A 25,623-nucleotide genomic window follows, 5' to 3' on the forward strand; every position below is an offset into this window, starting at 1 on the left:
CGGATTCTACTTTCAATGAACAAGCCTTCTCTTCACAAGCACTTCAAGTATGCATCCATATATATACATATATGAACCTTTACTAATTATCCAAACCCTATTGCGAAATTGATCATCATTTCATTACAAGCATTCAAATTTGTTCTTATTTGGACTTCTCGAATCAAATGTAGGCCAACAATGATGTCTCAAACAATTTCATGGAATTCCCCTCTATGTCTCATCACCTCAATCAAACCCTTCTTATGAATCTTCCACCTGAGGTAATATGTCCTAAACCTTTTCTTCACTTGTTTACTGGTGCGCGCACGTACACATATGTATATACATGCGCTTATATGCAAGGGAATAATTGCTCACTCCATTGTTGGATGCAGCGCGAAGAAGACGTGTTTCTGGAGTCTCTGTTTGCACCATTTGAGGAGAATCAAAACTTGGATGGGCTTTGAAGATAACTCAGGCAATACAAAATCTACATAAACTTCGATATATACATACATACATGTATCTATATATGTATGTATGTAATGTTTGGATTAGTAGTTAGTGTTGAAGTGGCTATGCTTATGTTTTAATAATTTGGCTGAACTAATAACTTTTTTTTTTTTTTTTTTTTTTTTTTTTTTTTTTTATGCCAAAACTAAGACTTATTATTACTGTTCAAGACATTGAATCATATTTATGCTATGTTTTAGTCTTTTTATATGATTGTTTTTGTTTTGGGATGTTCCATTTGCATTTAATTTTTAGAGTAGAAAATAATATTTTAATGTTTAGTTTCATTTAGAGTTCAAGTATTGAAAATTATTGCTGGTGTTTTGGGATGTTTTGGGTGTTTTTAGCTTTGTTGAACTTTTTTTTTTTATTTTCTTAAATAGAAAGTTATTGTTGAATGTGAAATTTCATTGAGAGTTTAAGTATTGAAAATAATAGCATTTTTAAATGACTTTAAAAAAATTACTGATACTTCTCTATACATTTCAATTTTTGTTTCAAATATACTTTTTTGCTCTATATCCTTTCCAATAATGTTCATTTTTAACTCCCAAAAAATGAATAATGTCACTCCAAATTTGGAGCAGTATTATTCATTGTTCCATTTTTGGAGTTAATTTTTTCTAAGTGGCTTCAAAGTTTGGAGTAATATTTTACAAATTTTGGGAAAGGAAAAAATAGATACAATGGTTGAAAATGCACTTGTACAGAGTTGTAGAAAATATATAGTTGAATTATTTTAGTATTTTTTATTATTGAGGTTTTTGTTGTTAATTATTGAAGAATATGAAAGTATTATTATAATATATTTTATTTTCAAATATATATTTTTTAAAAAATACTCCCTCTGTCGGTGTTGCAGTTTCTATCAGTTCCTCGTGTTATGTCACTTTTTTTTTTTAATATTACTTATTTTAATCTTCTTTTAAATTTTTTAATTTTAATTTTTTTAATTGTAATTAAACTAATTAGTTATCTTAATCTATAATAATGTTAATTATTTTTAATAGTACATTCTTAATTATCTACTAATTATATCCTAAATTTCCGTGCTAATATATTTTGATGAAAAACCGTGCTAATATTTTGTAAAAATAAACAAACCTACAAATGTCAAGGTTGTTTGATTTTTTGTTTTAAATAAATATTTTACTAATTATTTTATATGATTTTTAATAAAAATATATTATTTTATTTTATAAGATATTATATCAAAATATTATTTAAATCAAAACTTAGGTAAAAAAATTAAAATTCAAATCAAAACCAAATAAGCCATTATTATCTACTAATAAAAAAGTTATTTCAACTGATTTAATTAAAGAAAAATATGTTTATTATAGATAAACTTAGTTTAATTAAAAGATAGAAAGTTATACTAAGTCATAATAATATATAGATTTATTTGGATAAGGATTCAAAATCTATACATATTCAGTGGACTAAGATACGCTAACACAATAGTAACTAATAATAATAATATCAGTTGTTTACTTGTGATTTTTATTTTCAATTTTTTTATTTGATAAACTAGTTTTTTTCTGAAAAAGTATGACATATACCAGTAATTTTCCCTCAAAATTAAACATCACATTTAAAAATTATTATAAATAAAAAATATAAATAATTACAAGGAAAAAAAAAATAAAATTCCTGACTGATTTTAATTTCTTCTACCTTAAAAGATTTTTGCTTTTGGTGAAGATAAGAATGTGCTGCTACACTAGTAGTTCTTGGTAGCCATGGTGTATTTAATTATTTTCTTGTTCTTATATCATCCATTCACCTTCCCAACTAATTAATAAATAAAAACCCACATATATAAGTGTGTGTGAATTTAAATTTAAATGTATGAAAAAGTTAAAATATTTTCGAAAAAAATTATATATATATATATATATATAAAATTGGATATGTTTGTAAACGTGTGCACATAATTTCTATAGGGTGCATGTACATTTGTACAAGACAAATTTTATAAATGTAATTTACTCTTAATTGCATAAGAATCCTGCCTTGCAATTGCCTAATTATTCTCAGATTTGCTTAAATTAATTGCATATCTATCTGGATTTATTTATATGCATATAAAATATATATTTTTTATTTGAGTAATTTTATTAAATAAAATAAGCACTAATTTTGTAACATTTGCTGATTCTATGAACTTAGAATAGTTCATCAATACATTGAGAAATATTTTTATTTTTTACGCTAAGGTGTTTTTATTTTTATTGTTTATTTCAATTTTAAATGCTGAATCATAAGCACATATATATATATATATATTTAGTTATATAATTTCATTTATTTTCAACATCATTGTGTTATATGTTCCTTTAGTTTTCTTAAATATTTCTTTTATCGAATTTAAATGCTAAAAAAATCATAAATTTGTTTTACTTCGAAAGTTTTATTTATTTTCAACGGTCATCGTGTTTTGCTACATTCCTTTATTTATTTTTATATATTTTGATCAAATTTAAGTACCAAAATTATAAACATGTTGTAATTCAATGCTTCATTTATTTCGACTTACGTCACCAACCTTTTAATTATTCTTTATATCCTTTTATCAAATTTAAATGATAAAATCACAATATATATTAGTTAACTACATTTCATTTATTTTCAACGTCATTCTCACGATGATCGAAGATCAAGGCGCAATATTTCTATTATCTTGTACATATTTAATTGATCGACATTATTAAGTCGATTTTCAATATTTAGTCCAAAGTTATTGCAAGGGCTTTATGTCTGCATAACGACAACCGTCTAGATTACGTATACGCGCGCATATGATGACAAAATTTGGAATAGTTTCAAGATTTAAATAAAATTTTAATTTACTCAATGTCATCAAATAAATTTACTAGACACAATTTTTAGTCACAAGAAATAATAATAATAATTTTCCACAATTAAAAGCTTAAGAGTAAAACATATTTCTTATGTTATATATATAAACATATACTTACCAACAATTAGCAAAACCAACTATAAAATTTAACCAAAAATCAATCAAACAAATGCAATATCCCACACAAATAAAACTAGATTTTGGCAATTAATTACACCCAACAAGTGGAAAATTTGAATAAATAAATAAAAAAAAAACCTTGGATAAAATTTTAAACACTAAAAATTCTTTAAAAATCTAAAAAAAAAATTCATTTCAAAAAAGTACTCTACATATGAAAAATTACCACAAGGTAAATTTCTTTAATTGCCAACTTTCTTTGCACTGATATATATCCTAATAATAAAATCACCCCTAAACACTAAATGGCCATCAAAATGAAATTAAACCCTAATTCATCTAAAAATTTCAAAATCTATGCTCACTGTTTATCAAAATTGTGGTGGTTAAGCAAAGTAAAACATAAAAATAAAAATAAAAATAAATAAATAAAGAAATAGTTTTTTTAAAAAAAAGGAAAAAATTAAAATTAAATTAAAATGTGAAAAAGCTGCAGCAGGATAAGAAGAGGAAGAAAATTGAGGGAATAGAGCAATTAATTTTTTGTCTATCTCAACTTTTTTTTTTTGGTTTATTTTTACTTTATTTCCTGTATATCCACAGGATTGACCACAGTGCAAGAATTATATTTATATATTTGGTCTTTATTCCTTTGCATCATCATATTCTTTAGAAAAATTGTCAACAGTGAACTGACTTGTGAACAAAAAAGAAAGAAAGATATGGAGGGTGAATCCATGACTCGTGTAAATTCTTCCTTGGTGAAACAATCGTCGTCGTCCTCCAAGCCCTCTTTTGATTCCATTAGTATTTTGGTTGTGGATGATGATACTACTTGTCTCACCATAGTAGCTGCAATTCTCAAGAAATTCAAATATCAAGGTATGTATATATATGTGTGGGGATCTTGGAGGTGGGGTTGGATCGTTTGTTCTTGGTTAATTTGTTTCAGAGTTTTGTGCATAGAAATTATATTTTTTGATTGATTTTAAGGAACAATTCACATCTCTTTGATTTACAATTTTACTTTTTTATCTTACCTTTTTCATTTTATTTTATTTTATTTTTGATGAAAAGAAGTTACATACATAGATATAGATATGTAAAGGTATTGAAGATGGTGTTCATTCTTTAATTTATTTTTAATGTTTTGAACATCCTTAAATAAACCAAAACAATTTGGATCTCATTGATCTTAAGCTATGGTAATTTTTAAGGAATCGCTCAAAGATTTGTCTCTCTTTGTGTTGTTTGTTGTTTTGTTAAAGAAAAAAAATAAAATCCAACTTGAACAATTTTGAAATCCAGTTTGCAACACCACATCTCTCCAATCAATAATTTTATTTTTATTTTTTTGTTTTTTTTATTTTTTTTAGTTGTGACAGTCAAGCACCCAAACGATGCCTTAGCTGCTCTTCGAAACAAGAGTTTCACCTTCGATCTTGTCGTCGCCGATGTTCACATGCCTGATATGAATGGTTTTCAACTACAAGAAATCATAGCCAAAGAGTTCAATCTGCCTGTTGTGTGTAAGTACATTTCTACATCAAATTCACTTTCTTCTTTTTTTTTTCTTGTTTTTTTATGTTTCCTTAACCCTGCTCTCATCAAATTAGGGTTTTCTAAAAATCCTGGTAATGAATAAATGCAGTGATGTCCGCTGACGACAAGGAGCACATAGCAAAAAAAGGGCTCGAAGGAGGGGCAGCCTTCTTCATCCTCAAACCTGTCATGGCTGACGATCTCCGGGACTTGTGGCAGTTCGCGACGAGGAAGAAGAATCAAAATGGCAAAAGACCGGTCGAGGAGACTTCGAATAATCCTCCTCATATTAAGGACCCAAAAACAACTATTGATAAAACATCTGCTAATAACAACAATGGTGCATCAAGTAGCGGTCATGATCAACAAAATTTGTCTTGGAAGGACGCGAAGAGGAAGTCGCCGAAAAAAGATTCCGTAGATCCAAACAAGAAAGGGGAGAGTTCTCGGAGTTGTTCTCTTCAGAAAAAGCCTAAAGTCATTTGGACTACTACTCTTCACAATAGATTCTTGGATGCCATTAGAATCATTGGACTTGAAAGTAAGTCTTTTGTTTTTGTTTTTAGTTTTCTGTTTGTTTTTTTTTTTTTTTAATATATAAATAACTTTAAACATTCATAAAAATTGAAATGCACACTAATTTTGTTTTCAAATGTTTTTTATTTTTAAGGATGCTTTGGAATTTTATGTTTCTCTTAAATGTTATTTGTGTCTTTTAAGATAAATTGATTATAAAAACTCTTCCATTCGTGTTACATCCAATAGTCTATACTTTCACATGTTTTAGATAAACTAGAAAGCATTTTATGTTATTACATTGTAAAAAATTAATCCTATTTTTTGTTTATTTTTTTTTATGCAGGAGCTGTTCCAAAGAAGATTTTAGAACTCATGAATATTTCAGGGATCACTAGGGAACATGTAGCAAGCCACCTACAGGTTCTGAATAAAATATGTATATAAAGTCATCAAATAATTTCAATTTTCATTATCCATTTTCATAACCAATATTCTCATTGAATGTGTGATAATGTTTACAGAAATATAGGATTTTCCTCAGGCGTGTGTCGGATGCGAGCTGCCAAATTCAATACCCCCTCGACAAGGCTGGCGACATTGGCGCTCTCGCCGGTGCCGGCATTACTCCATCCTTTGACTTCACAAAGTCATTCCCTCGCCAAACCCTAGCGTTGGACCCTCATCCAGGGGCATCGCCGTTGTTTCCAGGTCCGGTTCTGCCCTCATCGTCCAACATCCAGTTGGGGTTCGGACAGTCTCGGCTACTCCTCGGTGGTAATAACAATAAAGGGAACAATAGGCTCATCAGGCCAAGCACTGGAAACCCTAACCCGATCAATCAGACTCATTTCCAGGGTTTTCATAACAGTTTTCAGCCTAGTGGATCTAGTCTGCCAGGCCTGGAAGATTCCAATTTAGCCCTGGAAGGTTTCTCCACCAGGCCCCTGTCGCCTGCCTATCTCAATACCTCATTTCTGAGCTCTCCCATGGCCGCCAATCCTAACCCTAGCTTTGGAATCCCATCCAGAATTGGGACATTCGATGGCAACGTTGGTAATTACTCCTCAAACTATGTCGGATACAGCCTGTCGGGAATCCAACAGTTGTATGAGTCAGGAAAAACAGGGCAAGACTTCAAATTCAATGAGAGCAACAACCTCGACTTGGCAGGCTGTTCTAGCTCCTCCTCATTCATGGCTAATCGAAATGGCGGTGGAGAATTGCTGTCTGATGGTATTGCCAATTACCAAACTCCGGCGCCTTCCGCTGGCAGCACTGTGCCAATGAATCAAGGCCTTAGGACACAGGCTTATCCGTTCGATCTGTCTGAAGTCGATAACCTTACCAATCAACAGTCGAGCACTTTTTTCGACAACAGCTACACAGTGCAGCAGAATTTTCAAAATCAACTAGAGGTTATGATAATGAACACCTACACACACTTTAGGACATTTTAATTTTTTTTACCTAAAACATATTTTTTCTTTATATGGTTCGACAACAGCCGCTGCAGAACCAAAGCCTACATATTGCGAACACGAATTTATATGGCTCCACGAGCATTTGGGACACCCTTCTTCCATGTTTGAATCAAGCTCAAAACCAGGCAAGTTTCACTACTTAAATTCTTACATCAAATTTTGAGATTTTATCCGAATTTGAAATCGAGAAAACCCTAATTGCAGCCGCAGCAAGGACAAAGCAGCCAAAGCACGGTTGATTTTCAAGCATTCGACGGGCCTTCTACACTCAATGAACAAGCCATCTCTACACAAGCACTTCAGGTATGCATATCATCATTTACTAATTATTCAAACCCTATTGTAAAATTGATTATCATTTTAGTACAAGCATTCAAATTTGTTCTTACTTGGATTGCTCGAATGGAATGTAGGCAAACAACAATGTCCCCAACAACTCCATGGAATTCTCCTCTATGTCTCATCACCTCAATCAAACCCTTCTTATGAATCTTCCACCTGAGGTAATATGTCCTAAACTTTTTCTTCACTTGTTTACGTGCGCAGACACACATATATACACACACACGTGCGTATATGCAAAGGAATAGTTATTTACTCCATTGTTGGATGCAGCACGAAGAGGACGAGTTTCTGCAATCCCTGTTTGCGCCATTTGGTGAGGATCAAAACAACTTGGATGGGCTTTGAAAATTATTCTGGCAATACAAAATTGACATAAACTTCTAGAAACAATATATATCGATATATAAATATATACATGTATCTATATGTATGCATGTCTTGTTTGGATTAGTAGTTAGTTGAAGTGGTTATGCTTATGTTTTAATTATTTGGCTGAACTTATAACTTTTTTATGTCAAAACTAAGACTTATTATTACTGCTTAAGACATTGAATCATAATGCTATGTTTTCGGTTTTTTCGCGCTTATATGATTGCTTTTATTTTGTGATTGTTGGGATATGAAGCCTGATTATATCCTAAAATCTAGGGATATGATTTGGATATTATATTTTAGATTTTAGAGATATGATTTGGATATTATTGTCAAAGGCTTAGGCTATAAATATCCATGTATTCTCACTTTAACATGTGCCTGCGTACTTTATAGTAAAATTCCTGGCTTGGCAGCGCCCCCAGACGTAGATCTTTGTGATCGAACTGGGTTACCAAATTCTTGTGTTCTTTTGTCTTTGTTTTCTCATCTTGATTTCCTGAAATTTTCATAACAAGTGGTATCAGAGCCTAGTTCGTTGATAGGGTGGATTGAGAGGAATCGGACGTTGGATCGTTGTGGGAATCCCTTGTGACCTGCGGAGGTGCCTTGTGTCGAAAGTCTCCTGGCGGTGTTGGGTCGGTCCCGACTGGTAGGTCAGGCAGCGAGTCCCTTTGTGATAGGCGGTGCAAGGTTGGTAGGGAAGGATAAGGGTTTCGGCAAACGCAGCGGAATATCCGATGTGCTCTCATATCAAGTGAACCTTAGGTTTGTTTGTGGGAGTCAAGATGGGTGATCGTCATGTTGACAAGGTATTCGATGGTATGAACTTCGGTTTCTAAAATATGCATATAGAAGATTACATGAATGGTAAAGATCTAGATGCGGTATTGAAGGAGAAATCCGAAGACATGGATGAAGCCGAATACAAGAAGATCAACAGGAAGACGATGAGTGCGGTTCGACTAACCCTTTGGGAGAATGTCTCGACTGAATTTAGATTTGAGGCAAAAGGAAAGGGTGAAGATCAAGAATGGTCAAAGTTGAAGCCGAAGAATAAGGACAAGGAAGATGCAAGTCAGGTGGTATATTGGAACTGCAAGGGGCACTTGAAACGACAGTGCAGGGCGCCGGAGAAGGATCAGGGTTCAGCAAACGCAACGGAGGAGATATCCGATGCGCTGATTCTGAGCGTCAGCAGTCCAATGGAGTCATGGATTTTGGTCGAACGTCATTCCACTCATGCAGTGATTCGAGAATCATGGAATCCTATACCACAGGTAATTTTGGTGTTGTCTATCTTGGAGATGATGAGACACTGAAAATTGTAGGTAAAGGAATGATTCGAATCAGAACACCGAATTGTGGGGAGTGGAGATTGGATGAGGTATGTTGAAGTGGAAGATGAAATCAGTCTTCAAGTGGGAGATTGTTGGGATATGAAGCCTGATTATATCCTAAAATCTAGGGATATGATTTGGATATTATATTTTAGATTTTAGAGATATGATTTGGATATTATTGTCAAAGGCTTAGGCTATAAATATCCATGTATTCTCACTTTAACATGTGCCTGCGTACTTTATAGTAAAATTCCTGGCTTGGCAGCGCCCCCAGACGTAGATCTTTGTGATCGAACTGGGTTACCAAATTCTTGTGTTCTTTTGTCTTTGTTTTCTCATCTTGATTTCCTGAAATTTTCATAACAGTGATGTTTCAGGTGTTTTTAGCTATGTTGGAATCTTAATTTTTAGAGTAGAAAATAATTGTTAAAAGGGTGTGTTTGTTTGGGGATTTAGAGTTAAGTGTTGAGACATATTGGTTGTGTTTTGGGATGTTTTGTGTGTGTTTAGCTTTGTTGGATTTTGCATTAGTTTTTAGAATAGAAAATGATTGTTGAATGTAAAGTTCTATCTAAAATTGAAGTCTTGAAAAAAAATATATTTTTTAAATGACAAATTTTTTTACTACTAAGTATTTTTCTATCAATTTTAATTTTTTGTTCCAAATATATATATTTTTTTGCTCTGTATCATTTTCAATAATTTTCATTTTTTACTCCAAAACTTGAACAAATGAATAATGTTGCTCCACCTTTGGAGATAATTTTTTCTAAGTGACTTCAAATTTTGGGAGTAATATTTTAGTTAGGGTTGATTTGGTTTTGATTTGAAATTGGTGTTCGAACTTCAGGTTTTGGTTTAAATATTATTTTAATTTAATATTTTATAAAAAAATTAATTTATTTTTATTGAGAACCGCTTATGAATATTCATGATAGAATATGTAATTTCATTCGGCAAGAGTCACTCGGGGCTAGTTTTTTATTACAGAATACACTTTAAAATTCATTTTATTTTAAGCTATTTTATAAAGCAATGAGAGATATTATAACGTTGTTATAAACTACATTAATTTGTATTATATATATAAACATTAATATAATTTATATGCTATTTGTTATTACATCGGGTGTGTTTGTTTGGGGTTTGGATTTTGAATTGAGATTTGAATAGTTGTACAATGTGACATAAATATGGGTTGATGTGACGTTTTGAATGTAAAATTAATTTTTAGTATAATATAAAAAAATAAAAAATATATGTTTGATTTGATGTTTTCTTGAAAAAAAAGAAATATATATGAATAGTATATTTAAAATCCAATTCCCAAACAAACACATCCATCGTATCGTGTATTGTGTGTCATTTACCATTGAATTATCAACTTATATATTGAAGAGTGCTATCAAATATTAAACATATTCTAATTATTTGATTAGGTATAAAATCAATTGTTAGAATGATTATAAGGGTAATTAAAGAATTACATAGTAATATCGACCACATATATATATTTATTCTTTTCGATATTATTTTATAAGAAAAATATATTGTATTATTATAAATATATTGTATTATTACACTACCATTCCTTTTATACGTGCTTTTTTTTTATTTATTAACATTACCTTTATAATAAATATATTATTGTATTTTACAAAATATTATATTAAAATACTGTTTAGATTAAAATTCAAATAAAAATATAAATTCAAATGAAAATCAAAGAAGCCCTTTAATTTTATCTAATAATAAAAAGTATTTTACCTGATTTAATTAAAGAAAATATATTTATTATAGATAAACTTAGTTAAGGGGTTTTTTTTTTATTATCAAATTTTACTCTATTTATACTAATTCACTAAAATTTTTCTCTTAAAAAAATATTAAATCAAACGCATAGTTTTTACTTTTTATATTATATTAAAATTAATTTTATATTCAAAACATCACGTTATACAACTATTCAAATTCAAAATTTTACCGTTACAAACCAAAATTCAAACTCTCAAACAACACTCTAAAGATAGAAAGTGACTTAAAGTCATATGAATTTACAGATTTTTTTGGATAGAATGGTTTTTAATAGGATTTCAAAATATATACATATTAAGTGGACTAAGATTATTTGGGAAAATTTTAATTAATTCAAAGTTGTGTACTTTAAATCCCTCCTATATGAATTCACTTTTTAATTTAAAATTTAAATTTATGAATAAGTTTGAAAGTCATTCCTTTTTTTGGTCATTCCATATATATTCTCCAAACTCCTGTTTCTGGGAATCAACATAGGGTATGTTTGTTTGGCTGATTGGACTGGATTTATGTTGTTCATCAAATTTTTTTTCTCAAAAATATCAAATCAAAAACCTATTTTTTATTTTTATATTATACTAAAAATCAATTTTACGTTCAAAACATCACATATTTATATCACATCATACGACTATTCAAATTCAAAATTTTTACCGTTGAAATCCCAATTCAAAATCCAAATTCCCAAACAAACACACCCATAATGTATTGAAAATGTTGGAAGTATTATAGTGTCGCCAAACCACAATTTTATTTATTTATTTATTGATAAACCTAATTATAATTTCGATCTAAAAAATGTGGTTGGTAAAGCTTTTCTTTTTATCCTTTTAATTCTTTTTAGATTCTTTTTATTTTTTTATTTTTTGGGGATTGGAATCTTGTACGGTTTCAATTCCAAACTGAAATTAATGGTTCAAATGTAATAGAACGGGCCCAAATTCAATTCCATGGGCCCAGATTCAGAGATGAGAGCCCAATCCAGAGGAGGCTGCGTGGAATTACTGGTTAGCCACCGGAGAATCTTTGTGAAATGACAATTTAGCCCTTAGAGAGGGTATATACAAGCACGGGTCTTTTGCCCTTGGGTGACGATATTTTGTTGTGAGAGATATTTCTTGTCTCTACCATCAGAGCCCTGGAAGGCTAGGGTTTCGACGATTTCAAAGGTCAGCTCGCGTATTTGCAATTCGAGCATTATCACTGAAATTTAATAATTTGATTCTCATAAATGTTTTTCGTCGGCTCTGATCTAATATCTTGTTGCTCTTGGCCTTTGTTAAGTGTTTTTTCGTTGTTTGTGTGGCTTCTCTGTTTGCTTTTGGGGTGGAATTACAGCAATTATTACTTTGTTCTGTTGATTTGATAATTGGTGTTGATGCGAGATCTTTTTGCGCGGTACTTTTTATGTGAATCTTATTTTTGCTTTGTTAATATATGTATTATATATTGAATCTGTGTTTATGTCAGATTCAATTTCTCGATTTTGTGTGTGCGTGTGTGTGTGTCCGTTCATGAATTTATATCGTTTTATCTAACTTGCGGTAATAGCACTTGGGTTTGTATGTGGCGTTTTTGCATTGAGATTTGGAAAAATATGGGCAGTTAATTATGGATCTGTTCGTGGTCTGAGCAGTTGCAGCGACAGGGACATATGAACAATAAGGGTGTGTTTGGTACAGTGAAATGAGTGCGGATAAATGGAAATAGTCTTGTTCGGTTGACCCATAGAATTGAGAGTTGGAGAATTAAATGATAGGGAATATGATTTTTGTGCTTGTCCTTGAGTTGTTAAAATGTAATTTTGATGGTCAGCAATGCATGGAATTCATATATGTCCACAGAAAAGTGGCCTAATAATAAATTGGTGCGATGTAACATCTGCCAAAGTTGTATCATTATTGTTGTTGTTATAATAGCTTTTTTAATATTATTTTTTTTACTGCCAATTTTTGGGCTTCGTTAATGCAGGTCCTCAATATTGAAGTTCTGATCAAATGAAGCCAATTTTCTGTGGAAACTTTGAATATGATGCTCGGCAGTCTGATCTTGAGAAACTCTTCAAAAGATATGGGAAAGTTGATAGGGTTGATATGAAAACTGGTAAGTTTGGTTGCCTGAAAGTGTTTCCAAAATATTTTATTTATTGGTTTACTTACACTGCTTTTGAAGATCATACCCTCCCCATGGAGTTATGCATTTAAGAGTAATTCATATCTCTGCTTTCAACTAGCCATATTCTTATAACAATGTTCCGTAACTGCTAAATAATTATGTGCACTGTTTTTTGAATTAAAAGGTTATGCATTTCATAAGGCTTTATCATACAATAAAGTTCTGGATGTATGAAATTGATAGAGTCCACTTTCATTTTCTAATCCCTATAATAAACTGCATAGGATTTTGCAGCACCTAAATACTGAGAACAGCTGCTTATTGTGAGCAAGTCTTTGAGTTGTCTTGATAACTGTTTAGTAACATATTAGTGGATTGATGAGTTTCTCATGCATTTTTTATGGCATACACTGTTTGATTTATGTGGATACTTATGAGTTATCATCATAAACTTCAAGCTGTTGTGAATTGGTATGAACATTTACAAACAAATGTTAAGCTGCAACAAAAATAATAATAATGGAAATGGATCTTATTAAAGTTTGGATCATCTTCTGAGATGACAAAGGAGACCAGAACGGCTGCAATGTTGAGCTTCAAGGGAGTTATGTGCATTTAAGCCAACAACCTAAGCCGGTGTGCACTCAGCATTTCAAGGCGAGAACAAATATTCAAAGGATGGCAAACATGCTCCCATGTGGAGAATTGAAGGGGTTTCAGGATGTGTTTAAAACAAGAAAGTCTTATGTTTATAAGTGTGAGACCCCCATACTCAATGAATTCTTTCGCGCAGGATTACATTGCAATTTCAAACCAATCCCTGGCCGATGGAAGGATTTCTTCTTCGTTTCATTTCCGGGAAGTGACAAGCAATCTCTTTTAATTTCCTAGAAGAGCCTGTGATCATATTCGCCGTCATCATCAAACATTAGTGATTGTTGCCTTCATCCCCCATGACATATGTGCATTCTTCATTTTACCACGTAACACGCAGACCTTCAAAGCTAAGGCAGCTGAATATATTGGAGAAGGAACTCACAATACGTTCACCTGTCATGAGACATCCACCTTTGGATAGTTGTTCCATTGACATCACATAATTCACCTATCAAGGTCTGTTATTGATTCAGCTGGTCAGTAGTAAGTTTAAGGTTGACAAGACAGATCTTTAATAATTTTACCAGGTGATTTGTTTTTTGATCTGCTCGTTTGCACATTAAAAGATATCTCAATGAAATATGAATAGTTTTATGAAGGGCTCTGTATGTTTTCGTAACAATATTAGTCTAAAACTTGTTATTCGAGGCCATGAAATTCTAATTCTTGTCTGTTGGCAGGCTTTGCTTTTGTTTACATGGAGGATGAAAGAGATGCGGAAGATGCAATTCGTGCACTTGACCGGATTGAGTTTGGAAGAAAGGGTCGCAGACTCCGTGTTGAATGGACCAAGGTAATACATATCTTCACTTATTGGAAAACAATGTTATGATCACTAGGTTTTAATTTTTATGAATCATGCTTCTTTGTTGTACCACAGCAAGAGCGAGCTACCAGGAGGCCAGAAAGCACCAGAAGACCTTCCTCCAACTCGAGGCCTTCAAAGACACTGTTTGTTATCAACTTTGATCCATATCATACCAGAACAAGAGATTTAGAGAGGCATTTTGATCCTTTTGGGAAAATACTGAATGTAAGGATCAGGAGGAATTTTGCCTTCATACAATACGAAAATCAAGAAGATGCAACAAAAGCTTTGGAGTCTACTCACATGAGGCAAGTTTACATTGTTTCCTCCCAATTCACCTTGTAGATGGAGTTGAAAAAATGCTCATAAATCTTAGTGTATCCTGTGCAGCAAACTGCAGGATCGTGTTATCAGTGTTGAATATGCTATCCGGGATGATGATGAAAGGCGAAACGGATATAGTCCAGATGGAAGGCGAGATAGATCACCCAGGAAAGGCTATGATAGAGTGAGATCCCCCAGTCCCTATAGGAGAGAGAGGGGTAGTCCTGATTATGGCCAGGGTCGTGGACGTAGCCCAAGTCCATATCGGAAGGAGCGAGCAAGCCCGGACTATGTTCGTGGATCTAACCGAAGTCCCAGTAGGAGAGAAAGAGATACTGGAAATGGACGTGGCCGAACACCAAGTCCCAGGAGAGACAGAGAGCCTGAATATGACCACAGACGAAGCCCCAGTCCAAGCCCCAGGAGGGGGAGAGAACTTGAATATGACCGTAAACCCAGAGTGGATAAAGAGCCTGAATATGACCATAGGAGAAGCCCTAGTCTAAGCCCCAGGAGGGAGAGAGAGCTTGATTATGATAGTAAAGCAAGGATGGAGAGAGATCCTGAGTATACTCGCAGACGAAACCTAAGTCCAAGTCCCCGGAAAGAGAGGGAATCTAAATATGACTACAAACGTAGCCCGAGTCCAAGCCCCAGAAGGGAGAGAGAGTTTGAATATGACCGTAAACAAAGCCTGAGTCCAAGTCCTAGGAGGGACAGGGAATCTGAATATGACCGTAAACCAAGCCTGAGTCCAAGCCCGAGGAGGGATAGGGAGTCTGAATACGATCGTAAACAAAGCCTGAGTCCTAGTCCCAGGAGGGAGAAAGAATCTGAATATGATCGGAAACAAAGCCTGAGCCCTAGCCCCAGGAGGGATAGGGAGTCTGAATACGATCGTAAACAAAGCCTGAGCCCTAGCCCCAGGAGGGATAAAGAGTCTGAATATGACAATAAACACAGCCCAAATTCTAGAAGAGAGAGATCCAATGGTGATCTTGATCGTGACCATTACTCAGAAAAGAGTCCACATGCAGGCTACAGTCGCAGTCCTAGTCAAAGTCCTCAAAGAGAGCAAGGAGAGAGGATGGAAGGCCCTGATAGTTATGACCGTGCCCGAAGCCCTTACAGTGACCCAGAAAGCCTTCCGGCTGAGTAATATTTGGATGGTGCGTTTGTAATCCGTTTCTGTTTCTGCAAATCAAATTCCACGTTAATTGAATCCCATTAAATTGATATATCTATTTCTTAAAACTGTTTTCCTCCTCTCTCCCTGTTACATGTGTCGTGCAGGTGCAGTTACCTGGAGCTGCTGCTGCTGCTGCTGCGATGAAAGATGTTAATCGTAACATGCTGCAACCATTTGGTTTGTTGCGAGAGCCCCGTATGCCATTTACCGCACTTGTCCAACTTGTTATAATGAAAGGAATAGCCATTCATACATGAGACATATTATTTAGCATATATTCATCGGCACATTGATTGTTTTCTTCGCTAGTTATTACTGCAGACCAGATTGGACCTTGCACTGAATGTGGTTATGTATGTTTCTGTTCTCTCTTGTTTTCCTTTTTTTCGTTTTTAGTATTCCTGACTTATTGAAATATGCTTCTTGTCTGAAGTTCATTGTTGTGTCTTTTCTCACTTGCTTTACTCTTCTTCTACGACGATGGTATCTCTAATTCAGACAGTTTAGTGTGACCTGGCTTAAATTGCTTTGATTACAAATGTTAGGATGTTGTTTGAACCTTTTTCTTTTTGTCACACATTAGTTGACCATATGGATGGGTGGCATTTGCCTAATTGTCAAATTGGTGCCAGTGTAGTTTAGTTTGTGATTCAAAATAGTACAGAAAAGTGAGGATAAAAAGAGTGGGAAGAAGATAAATGGATAGATATGCATATTCATCAAAAAATCAATCAATCCAGTCCAGTCCAGCTTTTTCATATGGGATTAGGCTGTTTGGTCAAAAAAAACAAAATGAGCAAAAGACCTTTACACGTATGTATGTATGTATGAATTATCATTATTATTATTATTGTTGTTGTTATTGGAAGATTTGAGTTACAATATTCAACAGGCGTGACCTTTACTAGAAGATGTTGTTGGGATAAGGGGAGATGCATGTCTGCAGTAGCAAAGAATTTTGGGGCAAATGCAGCAGTAGGAATACTTCCAAATACTTGTTACTGTTGGAAACTATTCTCTTTTCTGCCCTACAGCCACCAAACAAGACCTTCAAAATGAATGGATGAGAGAGAGAGAGAGAGAGAGAGAGACCACTAACATCTTTTGGGCATTCAACAAAATAAAGTATCAACATTATTAGATTACAACAAGATTATCACATCAATTCCATCTTCTTCTATTGATTACTACAGTGAGTGAGTGAGTGACCAAAATCTGGGATTGCCAACAAAACAAGAATTTAAAATTCTTAAAAAGGAAGAAGAAGAAGATGATGATGATGATGATGATGATGCAAGAATATTAATATGGATCGAATCAACTAACTCCGGCGGGGTGACATAAAACAAACTCCACAACAAATAAATAAATATAGACACGTGTAAAGCACCCAATGCACCAAAAAGCAGCAGCACTCTACCCTTTCGGTTTCACACATCTTTCTTTCAACTAAATTATACTTTCTCCAACATTTTAAAATATCTTCCTACTTATCATTATGAAATTTTAACGTTGATAAATGATAATTATTATTTTTTACTTTAAAAAAATAAAAATAAAAATAAATACTCTCTCCATCTACTTAATAAATTTAAATTTATCTTTTGCGTCATTCTACTTAACCTTAAAAATATTCTTATATTTATATAATTTTTTTTTATAAACGTCATTCTATTACTATTATAAGATACTAATATAACTATTTTTGCTCTTTTTTCTTATTATTTGTATTATATTTTGATATAATAATTAATATTCAAATATCTGCACGTAAAAAAACATTCAGTAAACTTTTAAGGTGGTGGACGGAGGAAGTATTTTTTATAGTAGAAAAATTTATGTTATAGTAATAATAATAATAATAATAATAATAATAATTTAGTTAAATTGGCTCATTGTGCAGTCCAACACAAGAACCGATTCAAACTGGAAACCTCCTCTTGACAACACAAAAGTTAATTTGATCCTCACTTTTAATTTTTAATTTGTCTTTATTGAATCAACCAATTTTTTTTCTAACTTTCATATTTACAATAATATATGTATACAGATATATACACACACTAACTGCTCTCCATTTGTCTTTGTATGTGAATGTGTTTCTAATACACTTAGAATTTAGATTAACTTTCATATTTGCCTACCAAGTAATAGTTTGTTTTCATTTATTTTCCTAGCTTGTTTAAATTATATATATATATATATATTTATATATACATACATATATGCATGCATGCATAATGTTATTAGTGTTTATTGGCTTGACTTTGATTTTACAATTATTGTTATTATTAGTAACATTTTAACTTTTAATGTTCACATTTGATAGTGTTTGGGATTATGACTAATTGAAAAGCATTTGATTTTACATGGAACAAAACCAGAAGCTCCGTCCCCATTAGATAAAATTCTTTTTATTTTTATTAGTTTTTCAGTCTAAATGCCATCAAATTCACATATGATTTTATAAAATTGCGTTAAATTTTCCGTACTCCTAAATTTATATCAAATTTCATTATTATTTCATAAACTTTGCATTTAAATCCCCTCGGCGATGGTAAATTGGAAATGAATTTCAAAATTTTAATTTCTAAATTTGTAGTGTTAAATATACTAAACAATACTTCATCCGTCCAACATAATTTGTCCACTCTTTTTATTTTTATTTTAGTCTATCTCACATAATTTGTTGTTTTCTTTTTAAAAAATATAATTATATACTTTAATTAAAATTTAAAATTCATAATTTATAATTTTTTTATTTTTAATTAAACTATTTAGTTATTCTGATCTTAATCTATAATTATTTTCACAAATACATTGATTAATTACTTACTAATACATATTACCTAAAATTTTGTGTCCAGCTAGAGTGGATAAATTAGTTGGGACGGAGGGAGTGCTTGTTTTTTTTTTTCAAGTTTTAAGAATTTTTTTTATAATTGCTAAATATACCAAGAATAAATATATTTGTAATTTTTTTGTTTAAAAATTAAAATTCCCATTCGCAGTTTCTGCAAGTGTAAATCAAACACGGTTAAATAAGAGGTATGAATTTTGTTCAATTTAGCCATTTTTCTTTTATGGCAAAGTTCACTCTATTACATTTCTCTATTTTAAATCTTTCTACTATTTAAATTTATAGTCATTTTGTACTCTACGCCTTAATAAATGAAATTTTATATTTGCTATCTGTTCGGTCGTCGTCGACCGTTAATACTTAATACTCCCTCCGTCCCACGTACTATGTCCACGTTACTGTTTCTGTCCGTCCCGCATACCATGTCATTTTTCTTTTTTTTTAAATGATTACACACTTTAATCTCATTTTAAAATTTTTAATTTTATATTTTTTTAATTTTAATTAAACTAATTAGTTATCTTAATTTTAATTTATAATTATTTATATTATAGGAATATTATTTTCACTAATTCATTTTTAATTATCTACTAATTACACTCCTCCTAAAATACACTGTCTCTACAGTGTAGCAGACACGGTACGGGGACGGAGGGAGTAGTATATATGGGGCTTGGGGTCCCGGAGCTATATATCAAGAGCCTAAGACTTGGTCCACTAGATTACAGATTATTCAATTAATTAATTAATATCCAATCTATCTAATTTGTCTTTTTGATGAGATAAGACTAATTGCCCACATGACAAAATTTCCTACACTTCAAGACAATAAAAAAATATTTTGGTCGGTATATAAATTCAAATTAACAATTAAATTAAATATATATATCAGGCTCTACAGGGTATGACAAGAATTTATTGCATATAAATAATTCTCATTTAGAATGTTACAAAAATATTAAAATTTGTCTATTTTACCGTAAAAACAAAAATTTAGAAAAAATATAATTTATAAGAAATTGAAAATTTTATTAATAAAAATAATTATGAATTAAAATAAAGATGATTAAAACAAAGATGACTAAAATCGAAATCTAAACTTTAAGGCTATGTTAGTATGACTTTTTTTTTTCCAGTTCTTTATTAAGTAATTCCTAAAATTTCTTATAATAATTCCTTGTATTCCTTAAAGAACTCCTCATCCAATCCTCTATTAAAAAATATATATTATCGATAAAAATCTCCAAATAAAACATTTGACAAAATATAAATTCTCTGTTGCAAATTAAAATGATTTTAAAATACTCAATCTAGTGAACTGTTGTTAAGTAACGATAAAATAATTTTATACTCTCTCTGTACCAAAAATTTAGTCTATTTGGGTCTGGTACGTAAATTAAGAAAAATAAATATTTTATTGAAAAATTAAAAAAAAAATGAAAAGATAGTTGATAGTATTTTTAAAAGTTTAATTAAAATTAAAGAGAATTGAGAGATAATGTAATAAAGTGAGTGATATTTATTGTAAATAAGTATTGGATGAAATGTAATAATTAAATACCGATTTTTTTTACTTTTTTAAATATAATAATAAGGTAAATTTAATGGACGAACGAAGAAAAATCGAATAAATTTGCTGACATGTATATTTTTAGGTTATATAATTTTAATCTTTTAAAAAATATATTTTTCATCTCTATTTTTTATTTATAGTAATTTTATGTATTGTATATTTAGAATTATTTTAAAAGGTTGTACTTCTATTTCTTATTTTTTTTAAGAGAAAGGAAAATATAATACAGTTGTTTAATATTTCTTCGTCGACTCACACAGGGTATATATATTTATATTTTGAATTGTTTAATTATAAAATAATTATTTTAAAATATTTACTTATTTCTATAAATATTTTTACTTTATTATGCCATAATTATTTTTTACATTAAAAGATAAAAATAAAATTATTTTTACTCTATTTTTAACTATTCACTCTAATTAATGTGTTCATTTTTTTATTTACATTTGTCTTATTTATTATACTCCTCCGTCCTATTGAAAGGTTACCATTTTCTATTTTTGTTGGTCCTAAAAGAAAATTACTATTTTCTAATTTAGTAACTGTGCTACCTATCTAATATAATAAATACCCTTTCAAATTACAATATATTACACAAATATCATTACTTTTATATTATACGATACTAATAGGGGTATTTTTGTCTTTTTTTTACTACAATCCAATGTAATACTAATATTATAAAATTTACGTGCAAAAAACAAATCTTACCCTTCCAATGAGACGGAGGGAGTATGACTTTTCTTTTTTGGAAAAAATATTATACTTCATCTGTCTCAAACACCGTGCAACATTTCTAAATTACAAATAATTAATTATATTTAATCTATATCCCCACATTTTATCCCGTCACATCAGGCTAATAAAAAACTAAAATATACACTTCCCTCTTCATCACATTATTTAATTACTCAATTATCCTACTTAATAATTCTCATCTAAAAACACATGCCCAACTTAAATGTAGCACATTGTTTGGGACTGAGAGAGTACATTTTAATTTCATTTAAATTTTTTAATTTATAATTTTAAAAGTTTTAATTATATTAATTAGTTATCTTAAATTTAATCTAAAATTATTTTTATTATACCATAGTTATTTCACTAATATATTTTTAATTATTTATTAATTATAGAGCGGGAAAAAATTGACCGACAACTCAATACGAAATAATGGGATTTTAGTCAAAAATTTTAACTCGATTATAATATATTAATATTAATTAATTAATATATTTATTATATTATGTAGAATAATTATAATTTAATAATTTACTTATAAATTAACGCGATAAAATATAATTTAATTTGAATAAAAAATATCAAGTTAATTTTATATACAGGAAAACATGAGTCAATCAGAACCGACGGACCCAATACTTAGAAGTGATGAAGTATTGATTTTTTAAATTTTACACAAAAAAAGGGACGAAAATAGAATCAAACGCACCAAAAAAGCTGAGCATAAATCGAATTGTGCCCTCAAATCTCAGTCAAAAGCAAGCCCGTTGTACAATCAACCCATGCGCCGACATACTCGCCACGTGTCATCCCAAGAACGAGCGAAAGTACAGCTGCGCCGCAATTTTTGTTTCAAGCACTCAATTAATAATTAGTACAAATCATTAATCATCCATTCCCACTTTCGAATTCCTTAAGTTTCTATTAATAGAATGTCAGTGGGTTCCTCTCCTGCTATTCGTCCATTGACGACTACACCTACAGTACACAACTGCTCTACTAAAGTCGTGTTTCTAGAAGCTCTCTTGTCCGGGTTCGGGTCAAGTACTCCGCTTTATTCCACTTTTCAACCCGCTATAACCCCAAATAAACAAATAATTAAATAAACCATCCAAGGTTATTGATCGAGTCAATTTTTCTTTTTTTTTTTTTAAAGAAATTTCCACACGCTTATAACATCAACTACTACTACTGCTAAAAGCGTTGGCAAAGTTAAAATTGTACAATTAAACCCACTTTGGCGGGTCGGGTGGGCCAGCCCACTTAGCCGACCACGAACGCCTTAATCTCCCACTGTTGAATCGTTGACCGAACGTTGACCTTGTCAATGCTCTTAGCTTCCCAATTAGTCAAACCATCCCATGATTTACGTTGACTCCAATTTGAATTCACCTCTGTACACATACTGTTGTAATTATATGGAAGTTATGCGTTTTAAACAAGATATAAGGACTAGAATTTGTCCGTAATGCCGGACGTTCAATTTGAGGAGGATAGGAAGTGACGTGGCAGTGTAATCTATAAACATTATTCCAAGTCAATTAATTAACCACAATAAGGGTTTACCCTTGTTGCAATGAAGAAAATATTGGGCCGTTAATAGCTTTCTTGATTTTTTTGGCCCACCAAAGCCCCCCTAATAAAATTTTTGGATGCATATAGGAATCTGTTCTTTCAAATTTGTATTATTAACATCGGTTTGAATGTAATATTTTGTAAAATAAAATAATAAATAAGTGTATAATAAATATTTAAAAAATAAAATTGAAAAAAAAGGGGTGTGCCTCTACTCTAGTCTTTCACGGTGTCCTCGAACTGGAAACGTGTTATTGTATTAGACCATTAGAAAAGACAAAAAAAAATAATAATAAGAAAAGCACCCGTGTGAGCTGAGCTGTGTGTGTGTGTGTTTTGCAGCCGTCTTAAGTAATTCTTTTTAGGACCGCCGACTGAGATTATAAACAAGAGAATAGAGAATCTAAGTGGTGTTAAAAAAATAAGTATGTGTCAGCGGATTTCCGACACGTGGCAGTTGTCGCTACGCGACAAGCAGAAAGAACAACTCAATTTTCACCCCTATATATATACACTCACCATTCCAATCTCTCCCTCCCCATTCATTCTCCCCCCAACTCTCTCTCTCTATCTCTCTATAGATACATACACACATATATATACACAGAGGGATGAATAATTGCAAGGCAGCGGGTGAGCCCGACAAGAAGACGACTACTACTACTAGTAGTAGTAGTTGGTGTTCTTGGCTGATCCCCGAAACCCCAACCGAAGTGATCCACGAGGCCCTCTCCCTGGCCAACATAGCCTGCCCCATGATCCTCACCGGTCTCCTCCTCTACTCCCGCTCCATGATTTCAATGCTCTTCCTCGGACGCCTCGGCGACCTCGCCCTCGCCGGCGGCGCCCTCGCCATCGGATTCGCCAACATCACCGGCTACTCCATCCTCTCCGGCCTCGCCATGGGAATCGAGCCGATTTCCAGCCAGGCCTACGGCGCCCGCCGCTACACTCTCCTCGGCCTCTCCCTCCAGAGAATGGTCCTCCTCCTCCTCCTCGCCTCCGTCCCCATCTCCATTCTCTGGCTCAATATGAAACGGATTCTCATCCTCTGCCGCCAGGAGGAAGCCATTGCCGACCAGGCTCAGGCTTATTTGCTCTACTCCTTGCCGGATTTGCTCGCCCAGTCGCTCCTGCATCCTATCAGGATTTATCTCCGGTCGCAGTCGGTTACTCTGCCGCTCACTTTCTGCGCCGGAGTTTCGATTCTGCTCCACATTCCGATCAACTATTTGCTGGTGTCGAAATTGGGGCTGGGGATTAAAGGCGTCGCGCTCAGCAGCGTTTGGACGAATTTAAACGTCGTCGTTTCGCTCGTCGTGTATATACTGATTTCCGGGGTTTATCGCAAGACCTGGGGAGGATTGTCGATGGAATGCTTTAAAGGATGGAAATCGGTTCTCGATTTGGCGGTTCCCAGCTGCATTTCTGTTTGCCTCGAATGGTGGTGGTACGAAATCATGATTTTGATCTGCGGATTGCTGATAAACCCTAAATCGACGGTGGCTTCCATGGGGATTTTGATCCAAACGACGTCGTTGATCTACATATTCCCTTCGTCTCTCAGCTTCGGAGTTTCGACGAGGGTCGGGAATGAGATCGGAGCCCGGAGGCCGGCCAAGGCGAAGCTCGCCGCGGCGGTCGGGCTTTCCGGCAGCTTCGGGCTCGGGCTCGCCGCCTTATTATTCGCCGTATCGGTGAGGAATGTTTGGGCGAGAATGTTCACGCAGGACGAAGATATCATTCGATTGACATCTCTGGTTCTGCCCATAATCGGGCTCTGCGAGCTCGGGAACTGCCCGCAGACGACGGGCTGCGGCGTGCTGAGAGGTACGGCCCGGCCCAAAGTCGGCGCCAATATTAATTTAGGGTGTTTCTACCTGATCGGAATGCCGGTCGCCGTCGGCCTGGCGTTCGTGTACAAAATGGACTTCCAGGGGCTCTGGCTCGGCCTCCTCGCCGCGCAGGCGTCGTGTATGGCGACAATGATGGTGGTTCTTCTCCGCACCGATTGGGAATTCGAGGCACAGAGGGCGGAGGAGCTCACCGCCGGCGAGTATTGCATACTCGCCGGCGACGTTGACCGGGAAGAACAGTCAACGAAAGCACAGCAGAAAGGAGGAGACTGTCTCTGCTAATTTTTTCTATAAACTTTTTTTTCTTAAAAAAATATAGGTACTACAGAATATATAAATTAATATATTATATATATAATACACTCGTGGTATATAAACATACCTGAGATTATTTGGGTTTTTTTTTTAATTGAAATGTATAGAGGTAGGTGGTGGAGATGAGGGGTAGTTTAGTGAGATGAATTTTAGGGAAGGGGTAAAAGGGACATTTGCTTGATTCTTTTTGGGATTCAAAAGTTTGACTGATATTTTTTGAATATCTAAAGGGAACTTGCAAAATATTTCAACACCTTGTAACGTGTCTTTGTTTAACATTTTACTTTTTTTCTAAAAGTTTTTCACTATAATTTTCAAAGACATTATTATAATATGTTTATTTATTATTTTTATATTATCTATATAAAAAAAATTAAAATTAAAACACAAACAAACACAATACATCTTACGTTATTACTCTCTTAATCCGCCGATTTTATTTTTATTTTTCACTTTAGTCCGTCAGTTAAATTTATCGAATTACTAATCTACATTCAATATTTATTTATAATAAATACTAATAAGGGATGACCTAGTGGTGATGTTGGAATTGGACTTATGACATGAGGTCATTGGTTCAAAGCTCCTTTCCTGAAAAATAAAAATATATCAAAAACTTTATTACATTCTCTCCATTTATTTTAATGGACGAATAGTGTGTAACTTTGACAATATTAATGAGCATAGACTACATTTTATTAGGCCAATGTTG

General features: G+C 32.8%; 3 protein-coding genes across 7 annotated transcripts; all 3 read left to right on the forward strand.

Annotated features, from left to right (window-relative positions):
* Window positions 1–4,200: 4,200 nt before the first annotated feature.
* LOC127259446 (two-component response regulator ORR21-like) lies at window positions 4,201–7,710 on the forward strand. Its single transcript, XM_051286799.1, has 8 exons — window positions 4,201–4,360; window positions 4,864–5,007; window positions 5,130–5,561; window positions 5,883–5,959; window positions 6,061–6,954; window positions 7,225–7,323; window positions 7,434–7,523; window positions 7,636–7,710. The coding sequence occupies exons 1-8, from the start codon at window positions 4,201–4,203 to the stop codon at window positions 7,708–7,710; spliced, it is 1,971 nt and encodes a 656-aa protein (XP_051142756.1).
* Window positions 7,711–11,972: 4,262 nt separating this feature from the next.
* On the forward strand, window positions 11,973–16,425 carry LOC127259594 (serine/arginine-rich splicing factor RS41). 5 transcript variants are annotated; one of them, XM_051287008.1, is made up of 6 exons: window positions 11,973–12,064; window positions 12,867–12,998; window positions 14,348–14,460; window positions 14,548–14,783; window positions 14,866–15,968; window positions 16,093–16,425. In XM_051287008.1, the coding sequence occupies exons 2-5, from the start codon at window positions 12,893–12,895 to the stop codon at window positions 15,956–15,958; spliced, it is 1,548 nt and encodes a 515-aa protein (XP_051142965.1). In that variant the 5' UTR covers window positions 11,973–12,064; window positions 12,867–12,892; the 3' UTR covers window positions 15,959–15,968; window positions 16,093–16,425. The 5 variants fall into 5 exon arrangements, with proteins under 5 accessions (XP_051142965.1, XP_051142967.1, XP_051142966.1 ...); XM_051287010.1 differs by lacking the exon at window positions 11,973–12,064 and adding an exon at window positions 13,552–14,194; XM_051287009.1 differs by lacking the exon at window positions 11,973–12,064 and adding an exon at window positions 13,552–14,123.
* A 6,865-nt stretch (window positions 16,426–23,290) lies between these two features.
* On the forward strand, window positions 23,291–25,194 carry LOC127259272 (protein DETOXIFICATION 49-like). The gene has a single exon (XM_051286479.1). The coding sequence runs from the start codon at window positions 23,352–23,354 to the stop codon at window positions 24,876–24,878; it is 1,527 nt and encodes a 508-aa protein (XP_051142436.1). The 5' UTR covers window positions 23,291–23,351; the 3' UTR covers window positions 24,879–25,194.
* Window positions 25,195–25,623: the final 429 nt, after the last annotated feature.

This window comes from Andrographis paniculata, unplaced genomic scaffold (genome assembly GCF_009805555.1).
Source record: "Andrographis paniculata isolate CXL003 unplaced genomic scaffold, ASM980555v1 Contig60END, whole genome shotgun sequence".
Lineage (NCBI taxonomy): Eukaryota > Viridiplantae > Streptophyta > Magnoliopsida > Lamiales > Acanthaceae > Andrographis > Andrographis paniculata.